Source organism: Chelonoidis abingdonii, chromosome 10, assembly GCF_003597395.2.
Source record: "Chelonoidis abingdonii isolate Lonesome George chromosome 10, CheloAbing_2.0, whole genome shotgun sequence".
Classification (NCBI taxonomy): domain Eukaryota; kingdom Metazoa; phylum Chordata; order Testudines; family Testudinidae; genus Chelonoidis; species Chelonoidis abingdonii.
In genome coordinates this window covers 46,676,543-46,690,336 of record NC_133778.1, presented here as the reverse complement: position 1 = coordinate 46,690,336, position 13,794 = coordinate 46,676,543, and the positions used below count along the sequence as shown (strand labels likewise).

Here is a 13,794-nt window from a genome sequence, read left to right as displayed (position 1 = left end):
AAGTTGGTTTTGTTCTTTAAATTGAGAAAGTCGACAATTCTGCAGGAAGACATAAACGTCAAACAAGACAATTAAAAAAAAAGACAATCATCATTTTGTTCCAAGACTTTTTGCAGCTTTTTGTTTAATGTACATAATTTTACAACCAATAGGTAGGCTGGAGTGTACCTCTGGTTTTCATGGATTCTTATATTTGAGGAGTAAATCGTAATGTGACTAATTCAAATTACAGGGATGTCAGGCAGTGCAAAAGTATTGCATTTCACTTCCTTGTTTTCTCCCTGGAAAGTGCACTCTGCAACCCTCTACCACAGTGTGTTTGCCCAGTCTGCAAACTTCTCATTTCCAACACTGGTACAAAGTGAAAGTCTCACAGAGTGAAATCCATCCCTGTGCACAGGCCTGGGCATTACTTACATCTCACTTAACCATCCCACATGAACACTCAGCACCACAGGGATCTAAGTGGGATTTTAATGATATACATATATTGTGCTGACCTTTTGCAAATGCACAAATTTCACCACAGATGTTAAATGGCAAAATGTTGCCATTTCAAGCATTTTGGCAGCTGTCTCAGAGAAATGGTCAGAGTGCTCCCCTCGTTAAATGCTACAATTTATGAGAAATTTCTAAATCCTGAGGGCCAGACCCATTCAAGAAACACAGATGGTGAAAGGAGCCTCTCTTCACATTGTTTTCTTTAGGCAGGATAGACATCCTCATGCTCAGAGAGGGCAAGGACCCCATAATATCTGGGCTAATGCACTAGCTTGGGCAAAAGAACACAAGTGTCCTGTCAGCGCTATGGGCCCAGCCAGCAGGACTAGATATCAGTGGACAGAGGTGCATGTAGCACCAGCTTTAAGCTTGGTGAAGTGACTACGCTCCTTTGGAGAGCTCAGCAGCACTGCACAGGCAAATGTGTGCAGGCATATCGTCTCCTGTAGCTCCCCCTGGGGTAGTAAAGCCATGCAGACTCCCCACCCCTGCAAGCCCTCCATGAAGGGCCAGAATTTAGCCATACAAGGGTGAAAGTTTCTCTCTCTCATAAGGAAAATGCCAAAAAAACTGCCTGCATCCCCTTCTCTATCCCCAGCTGGCAGTCTATTTACAGTGGGGACAAATCTATCTTTTCAAAACAGGGAAAACTTGAGACAAACCCACACTACTTTGGAGTTACTTTTCCCTCAGCAGTGAGAATGTTTTCTATGCAGTCCCCACTATGAATACTTACATTGCTTTACATTACACCACATTAATCGCAGACCATCTTTTATTTATTAAACGTCACTATCGTGTAATTCTTTAAGAAAGGTGGGAGTTGTGCACGGGGATGGATGTTTGTAACAGCATCAAGTGCTTCCTACATCCTTACTTACAAGATCAAGGTTTAATTTAAGTGTAACATATTTGATCCTAAGCAGAGTTAGACATCTGTATTCTTGAAAATTCTGGGTCGGATTCACCATTGTGTTAGCCCAGATTTATATGGTATTACACTGATATAAAACTAGAGTAACTCCAGTAGAAAATTAGGCCCTGTATTAGGCTGGGAGGGTGTGTGCATGTTATTGTTTTGAGCTAAGAATGGTATTGTTCTGCTTTCACTGGGAGCTAGTGAAAGATAAGGAGATTTTTCTAAAGAACAAAGAAACCAATTAAAACTGAACTGAAAACAGATGTTTATTTTACACTTCTATCTAGAAAACTTCAAGAGCTAGCTAGCATCATCAATATTTTGTGGAATTATTGTAGGGCTATAGAAGAATATATGAACAATATATTAATGCAAACAAATACATGAGGTTAGATATATGCTTCAATCACTGATTCAGTTAATACAAAGGATGTTGATTTTACTGTGGTGAGGATTGGAATGGAATATTCTCTGTATTCTGGCTTTAGTTATTTGATAACACAGCAGAGGATGCTGTTTTATTTCCTGACTAACAGGCCTGCTTTGCTTTCACTAAAGATTATCACCTCTTTCTGTGTGATACAGTACACACTATCTGTCTCTAAATCCTTACTGTAAACATTAGACACTTACACTCCATAAGTCTACAGTATTGTAGAAACAGGAGACTTTGGATACAGAATTGTGCGTGTATGTGTTAAATCCTCTTGGTTGCTCTTTTCAGAATACTCAAATTAATGTCAAGTAGTACATTGTCAGTGGCATTTTGAGAAATAAGACTTTTTGTTTACTTTCAGAATTACTGGCTTATACATTCTAAGTTTAATCAGAGGAACTTTGCTATGTTACCTCACAATATAAGCAGTATTGCTTTAAATGAGCCATTGAAAACACAGTGGAATCTCCTCCCAGTGAAACCAGATACAGTGAATCTTCACTTACAGTGAAATAAAGTGACAATTCTAAATTTTTTCTCAGTGCATTGTAATGTGCAAATTGCATTTCCACGTATAGTCAATTTCTGCTGATAGTAAAGCTGTTCTGTGAAATGACTTCACTATAAGAAGGATCCACTATATAAGATGAGCCAATAACGTGTCATATTCTGAGCACAAGAAATCTGGAACATGCCATCACCTTTAAATTATTTTTAGAAAGAATAATCTCTGCATGGGCTTTACACAGTAAATCCTGTTCCTCTCTGAGCAGTGTGATAATGTAACTCAGTGATATACAGTAGTAATCTAGGGCATTCACAGAGAAAACACACATACTATCAAAACTACTTACCCTGATATTATACTAGCTGGCGCAATAATTTCACTGGAATTCACAGTGGGAAGAGATTGGGTATTCACAACAAATAATCTTACAGTAGGATTTGCAGCTCCTGCCTGAAAAAGAATATGTTTCACGGTATTTTTGAAGACAATAAATAATTTCTAAGTGAAAAAAAACCTCTTGACATTAGGGAAGACAGAAAAGAAACTGTAAAGTGCAGCAACAGTGAGACTGCAGTACCATGCAGGTTAGACTATGTGAAAAAACACAATTCTGTTCAGATGGGCACATACACTTATTTTTTTTATTAAGAGATTAGCCACATAGTTCTAATAAAAACATACCTCTTCATTTATAAAAATAAATATCCATAATTGTGTTTGACATATTCTGTCTTCATTTACTATATTTACTAATATACCATAACTTTGCCAGAGGGTAGGGCTTATTGCTCTCTAGCAATGGGTTATATTCAACTCCACTACCAGATTGGGTGTATGTGTGTGTCTGGCAAACCACCTTTCACCATGGATTCAGAAAGCTCTGACATCTCACAGCAATATATTTCCTGAGCAGATGCCCTGTCCTCTAAGAGAAGTTAGCACCATCCCTTTCAGGTCATTGATTCCTCTACAAATGATAATCACCCAGAAATACCAGTAATTGGAGTTAAAAACTCATAGCTGATCCTTCCTAAGACCAGCAATATTCCATGCTAAAAGGGACACATACTTCTGAGTTCAGTGAAGAAGCAAACAAATCCATTATGTTGTATCCCTTGGTGAGATCCTTATCCAGCAAAAACAACACCAATATCTCCTTCCTTACTTGGTCACAAAACACACAACAAATGAGAAATTAAAACTATCTCCTGGGAGCCATTGACTGAAACATCCCAAAACACGACACAATGATTTCACTGGGGATGGTGCTTTTTATGGTACCACTGAAATATTCCTGATTCTCACACACCTCTCCTCCTCTCCCTGGCCTCCCAGTCAGAAACATTTGCTTTGAGATTTGTGGACAGAAAGTGCCATGTAAATGCAAACTTTAGTCCACACCTGCTGAGTTTAGCTTATTAACGGCCATATTCAAGTTGGGATCCCTGATGCTATTAGTCAACTATCTTGCTGTTACCAGCTGGACCTCTGTCAACATCACCAAATGAAGTTCAACCAGCTTTTCTGCTGTGTATGCGCCTCTCTGATTCATTACGCCTTGCTATCCTTCATTCGGTTTCCTCCATTCACTCTGCTACCTAAGGGACAAATTCTCCTTATGCTGAGGGCATATAGTGGCCATCTGGCAGTGGAACTGGTAGAAGGAAGTGGTGCGCTCTGAGGTATCAAGGATATAAGGACATAGGCAGGGCCTGTCACTAGCTATTCTGCCCCCACTCCCGCAACCCCCCCGTGGGGGGAGGGGTGGGGCTGGCTTGGGGGCAGGGGGACCCACTCACCAGCACTCACCAGCGGCACGGCTGGGGCCAGGCCGCTGCACTTCCTGCCACTGGTGAGTGCAGGCCTAGCCCTGCTGCATTCATCAGGGGAGTGGGAGAGGGGCTGGGCCAGAGCAGGGGTGGGAAGAGGCAGGGAGGGGGTGGAACAGGGCAGGGGCTATGGGGAAGGGGTGGAGTGGGGACGGAGCTGGGGTGGAGCAGAGGTGGGAGCTATGGGGAAGAGATGGGACTGGGAAGGGGTGGGAGCAGGAAGAGGCAGGGCAGAGCAGGGACGGGAAGAGGCAGGGTGGAGCAGAGGCATTGGGGGAGGGGTGGAGTGGGGGCAAGGTTGGGGCAGAGCGGGGGTGGGAGCCATGGGGAAGACGCGGGGCAGGGGCTGGGGCAGCATGCAGCTGTGCAGGGCACCAGGAAATGTGGTGCCCCAAATTTCCTGGTGCTCTATGGAGCTGCGTACTTGGCGTATGGATAAAGGACAGCCCTGCACATCGGTGTAGACAGTGACTCTGTGACTGTGAAACACTCCCTCCTCTATGGAAGGCACACATCAACCAGGGGCTGCGGCTGTAGCTCTGGAGAGGTTCTATGGCCTGCAGGAGAGAATTCTATTAATTAAAGCCCATGCAACACCCTTATGCATAATGCTATATAATAGCATGCCTCACTATCTCCATCACTGCTTGTCATCCCTTCAGTGGTTCTGGAAAAATAACAAAAAACCTTAAATCAGACTTTTTTCCCCTGAAGATAATAAAAATACGTTAACATTGCCAGATGCTGTTGACTTCAGTAAGAGTAATCACAGCAAGCTGTTGAGGAGAGACAGACAATATTTTCATCAGCAGGAAGTGATTAAATGATTAAGAGAATAGCCTCAAACTGCTGAACAACCATGTTTAATAAATAACACAGACCTTGGGATATGGGAGTCTAATGGTCTTTGGATACTGCAGCGTGTCTTCTGCATAAAAGGAATACTCCATAACAGGAACTTCTGAATCATTAAACTCTGCATATGCTAGAAAACTGGCATTTGGAGACCACCACAGAGCAGAATGGGTGCCGAACATTTCCTCTGAAAGAGATGCAAAGACGTTCTTTTGAAGTAATAGCTGCTAAATTGGCATCTGCATCTGAATTATTGTTCTAATTTGCTTTGCCCAGATTTATGCTGAGGTTCAGCAACTGAAGTACAGACTATTTGCCTGGGTTCTAGAATTACCCAGTAAATGAATGCTTACAACAAATAGCCTTTTATAGTAATATTTCCTGAATCTGGCTGCAATAATAAAAAAAAAAATCTGTACTGGGTGCTAGTCCTGTCATCTATCACACACTCCCCTTACAAAATAAAAGCATTTTAAAACAATATAAAACCTTTATCACTTTACGATGTATAAAATTCCCAAATGAGCTTTCAATCTTGTAACCAAGTTATCTGGAAGTAAGGCAGATCTATTGCCAAATCCAAGAGCAGAAGGTAAAGCCAGACGTTTAAAAATTTGGCATACATTTCTGTCTTAACCTATGCACACAGAAAACAAATAAGAATTCTGCAAAGATTTACGACCATGGAACCCCACTGACCTCACTGGTTTGACTTTAATGGTTGCACAGGGTAGAATTTGGCCTAGTATGTCCAAACAGCCAGTGAATGGAATGGCCATAACTAAAACCAAGCACATATGGCCTTACTAACTGTTAAACTATTAATACAGTATTTCCCAAACTTTTGAAAGCTGAGCTCCACTTAAGAGAAATGAAACCAGCTGTGCCCCTTTGTAAGCTCATGTGGTGTGAAACACCTTAGTTTATAAATCTTCCATGATCTCCCAGCTTATCTGTCAAACCCACTCCACCTACATCTTGCAAAACACCAGAGTAAATCCTCATAACAGACTTCCTTTCCTTTCCAACACTCTTTGATTATCAGCAAAAGAGTTAACAATGTTGACATTTTAAGTATCCTTGGCATGCATACAAGTCAGTACTCACTGAAGTGAAGGGGAAGTTCACACTTCACAGCTATTATTTCAGGCTTTATACAAATTCAGGCAGTTGTCTCTGCATTGATTACATTCACTTTTTGAAAATTCTCTTTATAAGGATAATGGATAGATTTTTTTTTAAATGAAAGCTGAGACTATGGGAACAATTCAGAGGTCTAGCTCTCTCCCTACACCACTGATGGGGTAGAGGCAGAGCAAGCCAAATATTTTGGTAAACACTGCATTTATTATATTACTATATTTTAACATGTAGGCTTTTCATGTACAAGAATACCAAGGTTTTTTATAAAACTTTTCATCCATAGTTGTCAGAGTGCTTTGCTTCCACCTTGCAGATGAAGAAACTGAAGAACAAACCAGGGAAGTGACTTGACCAAGGTCACCCAGCAGGCCAATGGAAGATCTGGGAATAGAACTCATAAAGTCCTATTCTCAGTCCAGTGCTTTACCCACTAGGCCAGTGTTTCCCAAACTTGGGATGTTGCTTGTTTAGGGAAAGCTCCAGGTCAATGGGAGCTGCTGGAAGAAGCGCGGGCCAAGGGACATGCTGGCTGCTGCTTCCAGCAGCTCCCATTGGCCTAGAGCAGTGAACTGTGGCCAGTGGGAGCCGCGATTGGCTGGATCTGTGGACTCGGCAGGTAAACAAACCGGCCTGGCCCGCCAGGGGCTTTCCCTAAACAAACGGAATCCCAAGTTTGGAAAACACTGCACTAGGCAACACTGCCTCCATGTTAGAGTGGTCCATAGGATAATGAACTGGACTAGAAAGCACAAGACCAGGATTCTATGCCTAGATGTACCACTGACCTGCCATGTGACATTAATCAAGTCATTACACATCTTTGTGCCTCTGTTTCCCCATTTGCAAAACAAGTACCATGATACCCACTTTACTTTTTAAAGCATTTTGATTTCTGTGGCTGACACTTTCTATATAGTATAAGCTAGGTGGTGATACCGTTTAAGGTGCTTTTCTTCCTCCATGTGTTTATTTTCACATATTTTAAACAGACTAACAAATAAGTTTCTACGTTTTCTTGTAAGGTAAAATATGTAGGTAATTACCTTCATACACCCAGTCAGCTATTCCATTAAAAATTTTATTTTCTTCTCCATTTGAGGTGATCTGCACACTTGACACACCTGGTGATTCTTTGATGTAAATGTTATTATTCCAAACATATGCCTGTAAAAAACCTCAAAATCTTAGTTATTACAATAGTTACTGTTAGAATCCAATGCTAGAAAAAGTCACAGAGTTCCTTCCTATTCCCTCCCATTGTCTTATTTGTCGCTCTTTCAGATGGCAGAGATTGTCTTCGACAGTTACGTTTCACCAAATACAATGCAGGTACTTAAATAAAAACATTATTTATTAGTATTAAATTAATTAGTAATAGAAAACGTTGGAGTAGTGAGTGATCTGGCCTATGGTCATGAACAGAGACCTGGGGGAATAAATCATCAGGTGCTGCTAATAATCAAGAGATAAGTGCATCTATAGCACTTTCCATCTGTTGATCTCAAAGCACTTTACAAAGGAGATCAGTATCATCCCCCATTTTACAGATGAGGTAAAGTCAATTGCTTAAGGTCACCAAGCAGGCCAAGCCAGGAGTAGAATGTAGATCTCCTGAGTTGTAGTACAGTATTCTATTCACTCAGCTACACTGTCACCAGTCTGACAGTGGAAGCTGTAAGCTCTTTGATAAAACATTGGCAAGGGTCTTAGTTATCTTGCAAGGTTTGTAAGGATGCTGCACTCCTTTGACAACTTTTTACAGGAGGCAGGACTCTGTCATTTTTCAGGAGCTCTGTATAAAGTAAGATGTGCAAAACCCTATTCAGCATCTCTAGCCCCAAGACACAGCCAACAAGAATGCACAATGGCAACTTAGCTGTCATGGGAGCAATACAGGTAGGGAATCCACAGACCAACACTCCATGTAAAGAATTCATTATAGACCACAGCCGCTACAACAGCTTAGAGGCTGTGGACAGTAGCTGCAGTCTTTGGACAATGGCTCTACATCCTGTTTTGATTTGGGGTCAGGGAGGATTCTGTCCCCCTGACACTTGTATAGCCCCCACCCCAATTAAAGATCGTTTACTCAGGCTTTACTCAGAGGATGAGAATTTGACCCTGAGAAAGCACACAGTTTATTAGTAAGCAATAGCGCTGGAGTGGGATATTACTTTCTGCTGTTTTGTAGCAAGGTCTCCTATGTGACTGTATAGATGGGCCCAAAGCCTCCACTATTTAGAGAACTATTGCTCAGAAAAATCACTAGGGCATTGCAATGCTTCCAACAGCAACAATAACTTTAAAGGAACTATCTGACGTTTTTCTGCAGCAATGGAAAAACATCATCATCACAATGTGTACTAAATGTGGCCATCATCCCTCTATGATCACATCCATACTGTGGTTGTGATGCTGGCAGACTAGACGCCAGCTCATGCCAAAGCCCCAGGCCTCCCTGAATGCATACAAAAGCAGAACTGGAAGCCAGGATAATTCACTTGTGTACTTATGTAGATCAAAGTGATCGTTAAATGTATTAGAATGTATTTAGTGTTTAAACTTCACAAAAATGAATGGGATGCTACACACTTCATTTTCTCTTATCTGTATCTTCTTATAGTGTAATAGCAAATATTTACAATGTGTATACCCCTGTAACTAAATAACTCAACAAATGAGAAAGAAGCCTTGCAGAATGCAAATGAAAAATGTTGACAGAAAAGTAAAAACTTCAAAGCAAGTGGTCTGTGTGTGTGAGGATTGGCGATCAAAGACTAAATGAATTCCTTACTCTCCATCATCAAAGTGAAAACCCACATGGGTAGTGACCCTGTCAGCTAGTTTTGTGTGAGAAGCTATAAGTATGGACACAGGGAAAAATTCTTCACCTCTGAAGTGTTTGGATTCTAACAGGGCAGAGTAACTGAATGAGAAGACAGACTATGGATAGCCCTGAGAGACTTTTGGGAAACTGGTAGGTTACTATCTCTCTCCTACCATTTCAAATTATAGACTGCAACTCATCTGTATATATATATTTTACCTGCTTATCCTCTCTATCATGCTCATTTCTTTTTTCTAGCTAATGAACTTTTAGTTAGTGTACAATAGACTTGGCTACCAGTGTTGTCTTTGGTGTGAGAGCTAGGATGCAAATTGATCTGGATGATTGACTGGTGTCTGAGGACTGCGTGTAACCTGAATGTGTTGTCATTTTTGGTGTAAGTGACAATCTATCACATAGTCCAGCTTGCCTGGGTGACAAAATAGACTGATGTGTCGATGGGGACTGTCTGTGACTCCATTATCAGACTACTGTAATACTTTACGAGTTAACATTTGTTGCTGGCTTGGTGAAATCTAATTATAGAACATACCACAAGTTTGGAGTATCTGCCCTGCTCTTGACAGTCTGCCCTGAGATAGGCACTCATGGTCATGAGCCACCCCAGAAAGTGTGACAGTGGTATTGGAAATACACTGCAGAAATTTCATTACACTTATATTTACTAACCAGTTTGTGACCAACAGGTGACCAGGATATGTACTGGGTATCATTAGGCAGTAGATTATCAGTTACTAAGGAACTAGGGAAAAACAAAACAAAAAGTATACAAGAAAGACAAATCAGTGGAATGTCATTTCATTGCAATGTGGCTTCATACTATATGATTTTTCTGTAATAGCTACTGACCTTGAATTTAAATCATAGATGTGGTATGAAGCCGTGTATGAATGCCTCCAGAGCTGCAAAAGAATCATTTTTATATTGAGAAACTAGATCACCATGACCAACTTAGGAGTCCTGTGAATGTGTTATGAGATACTGGCAATAATATCTGACACCTCCTCAGACTCCCATTTGGGAGGGGTGAACACAACCAACATGCACTGGTGACTACCAACGGGCCAGACTGTCCTCACCCACGGAAAAGGCAGGAGAAGCTGCAGAAAGAAGAATCTCTGCAAGGTTCATCTTGAGCTTTCCTTAAGTCATCCTCTTTGGTGGGAGCTGCCCAGATACCAAAGTGACGACCATTGATTAAGATCAGAGATAGAGAGATCTAGGGAACTGGAGGACTGCAGTTCAGGCGAGGCATGATCTGTTCCATCACTATTGGTCTGTAGCAATATTGAAGCAAGTCTTCAGTGCAGAGACTGGAGCAGCCCTGCAACTTCCCTGAGTCCCACTGTCAGACTAGTACCTCTGCTGTTTCTCTGGCACTCGTTCTTCAATGCCATGCTACTTCACTAAGCGTTCAGCTGTTTCATGGTCCCTCTGCCCCCCAGGAATGACTCGTGTAGCAGCTCAACAAGGAAGAGGTAACAGTTCCAAGTTGTTATATTTCCCACTATATTTTCATAGAAATCCATCCCATCCCTCACTTCTGCCTGTTGCAGTCTGCAGAGATCTAGCTTCATGTAGTTCCAGTGGGGGTGTATGAGTAGGGTGAGGGAATGAGATGGTATATGTGGCTCAAGGGATCCTATCTGGGATCTCCGTGTACCATCCTATTCCCTCACTCTACACAGGGATCTTGTCTGGCAGGATATCAAAGTAGGTGGCCAATAGATCTGATCTAGCATGACAGTTCTCATGCTCCATCCATCATGCTATTTAATAATGCATTTACTGTTATGTTATTTTTCCAGTAAAATAAAAGAAAACAGTAATTCTCTGATGTTTAATAATTGTTCTATAGCAGCGGACTATTAAATAATTTATTCCTTATAAGTTCTCATTCAGTCAAAAGGTTTTTTCTAACTTTGCCTACTCACACGTCTTGGTGCTTACTGGCCACATGGCTATTATATAATAGATGTACATGTCCTCTCGATTTATTGATTTGTGTTAGGGTTGGTTTTTTTTGTTGTTGTTGTTACAAAAGTTAATTTCTCTATTCCAGAAGCTCATCTTTTAATCCTTTAACAACCTGACCCCTGAGAGTTTTGCATCATGTCAACCCTTACAATGCTGGCATTTTCTAATCTCTTCAGGACGGATTTCACTGTATTGCTGTGATCCATTTGAATTGATTAAATTCTACAGTGATAGGTACCATAAAAATGATGATTAGATCAATGGATCAATCAGATTAATAGACTAAACTAACAGAGGTAAGTAGAGATGGGTCCTGAACAAAAACCCTGTATCCAAAGACCACTGAAATTCTGGGGGGAAGGGTGGTTTGAAAACTGCATCCTGTTTTTGTGCTTCAGACCTAACTCTAATACGAACTAAACATTCATTTCATTGCCACTCTGGGAAATGCCAGCATTGTAAGGGTTAATATGATGCATACCTTTCAATGGCCCTATTGTACAAGAATTTAAAGACTAGCTTCTGGTATACAGAAGTTAACTTTTATGACAACAGAAAACAAAACAGCACACACCAATAAATCATGAATATATGGTATATCTAATGTGATTACTAAGCAAGGAGGCATATTATGACGGCTAACACTGCAGAAAAAAAATAGTGAAAAGTTAAATTTTAATGTACAATCAAAAAGGAAGCATAGAAATACAGGATTCTGGCAAAAACAAAACAGCATTGAATAACTGGCTGGATTTTCATGTGTTTAAGAATACTAGAGAAGTAAAATCCCTAGCAAGATAGTTCATATGTCTGGTTAATGTATTTTTCCCCACATGAAAATTTATTAAGTATTGAGTCATAGTCATAAAAAAGTGTAAGAACAGATGACTGTTTGCAGAGATTTGCCATTTGTACGCTATAAAAGGCATTCATTGTTCAAAAATTCAGACCGTGTGGAAAGAGCTCTTTGAGAAAATCATCTACTATTTGCATACTGTGTAAGTCACCACTCACTGAGTCCTTCAGAATACAGGCATGTCTTTAATTATTTTTTTTTTGTCAGCCGGCACACATATTATGGGACAGATTCTCTGCCCCAGTATGTTCCCTTGGTACTGCTCAGGTGAAACCTTCCCATAACCTTCCTGCAGAGGAAGCCCAGAGTGTGGGGGAATCCTCAGAGACACAGAAATAGTGTAGGGACATGTTAGGTGATGCGGAAGGAACTGGCAGGGGGATTGACTGGAGAGAAATGCATTCCATCTATCACAAACTGAGATATATTCCTTCAGTGACCATAATCAGAGGGTGTAAAACGGCTGTTCTAATTCATGCCAGGGTAGGGGCAAAGAATGGCTCCCTCACCTTCTGTGTCAAGCTTCTGCTGGCAAAGTTGAAAATCTATCCCTATACATTACTACATACACACACCTTACATTAAAGAAATACCATTAATGTTGCAAAACTGAGCACTCAACATTTAGGAAATGTCAGAACTCTGGCTGCCTGTACAAAAGAAGGTTACTCATCTTGTGTAGTAACTGAGGTTCTTTGAGATGTGTCCCCTGTGGGCGCTCCACTCCAGGTGATGGTGCATCCCTGTCCCTTTGCTCGGAGTTTTGCAGCAGTGCCTGTATGAGTCGTGCAGTGCCTGCCTCATGCACCATTGGCGCTTCATCTAGCATGCACGTGACCCAGACTCCTCAATTCCTTATCTACTGCAGAATCTGTTTTAAACTCGAAGTAGAGGGAAGGAGGGTGGAGCACCCACAAGGGGAAACATCTCAAAGAACAAGGTGAATAACATTCTCTTCTTGTTTGAGAGACGTCCCCAGAGGTGCTTCACTCCAGGTGACTGTACAGAAGTGCCCTCCTAGCATGGTCCCAGGGTTGTGTCGATGGTCTCACATCTGGATAGATGGTGTGAATGCCCCTGAGGAATCGCTTGCTGATTGGGTGAGCAAATATTGTAGTGTCACCGATGTTTTGGTGAAAGGAAGTGATAGTCATGAGGTGTATCTTTATGGAGCTAATGGAGAGGCCAGATTGTTTTAATTCCAGGAGGTAGTTTAAGATCAATGGAAGAGTGCAGATGTTACAGTGGTTTGTCTGGCGGTGCATCAGGCTGTAAATCTCTTCCACTTTTGTAGGTAGGTGTTAAGTGTAGTATGTTTTCTACTGTGGAGTAGCACCTACTGGACCTGTTCAGAACAGTTTAGTTCACCATTAGAGAACCATAGAGGAGCCATGTTTTCAGGTGTGGCATCACTATGTTCGGATGTTTCATATGACCCTCTCGTTGTGTTAACAGGTCCGTCTGGAGCAGGAGAGTGATTGGGGCACCTGCTGACATCTGTGTTATGTACGGATACTACACTTGTCTTGGCCACGTGTGGGCTATTATGATCTGGCTTTGTCGGTCCTTATTTTCTATATTACCCTGGGTAGAAGTAATGCATGAATGTATAGAAGAGATCTGTGTTCCATGTGGTCAGGAATGCGTCCCTCATTGATCGCCTTCCCAGAGCTGCTCTGGAGCAGAACCTTGGGCACTTAGTTGCAGGCATTCACAAATAGATCTATTTGCAGGTGGCCCCATTTTCAAAATATACATTCCAGTATCACATTGTGTGGCAAATTGCCGGTACTGTTCTCTGGGTCTCGCGCTTTCTCTTCTCTGGGGTAGGTTCAAGGCGATATTGCTTGCCTCTGAACCAGTTCTTAATCACTCCCCTAGTGTCCTTGGAGGAGGGGAGTGGAGAGGGAGGGACCTGGGCC

At 41.6% G+C, this 13,794-nt stretch overlaps 1 protein-coding gene across 1 annotated transcript in view; it reads right to left on the bottom strand.

Moving 5' to 3' along the window:
• DPP4 (dipeptidyl peptidase 4) overlaps nt 1–13,794 on the bottom strand; it is an 81,189-nt gene that overhangs the window by 42,449 nt on the left and 24,946 nt on the right. The window contains exons 6-10 of the mRNA XM_032803566.2: nt 9,889–9,941; nt 9,709–9,781; nt 7,235–7,355; nt 5,075–5,235; nt 2,711–2,814 (exon numbers count right to left, since the gene is read on the bottom strand). Of these exons, the coding sequence (XP_032659457.1) occupies nt 2,711–2,814; nt 5,075–5,235; nt 7,235–7,355; nt 9,709–9,781; nt 9,889–9,941 (512 nt within the window). The remainder of the gene's footprint in view (nt 1–2,710; nt 2,815–5,074; nt 5,236–7,234; nt 7,356–9,708; nt 9,782–9,888; nt 9,942–13,794) is intronic.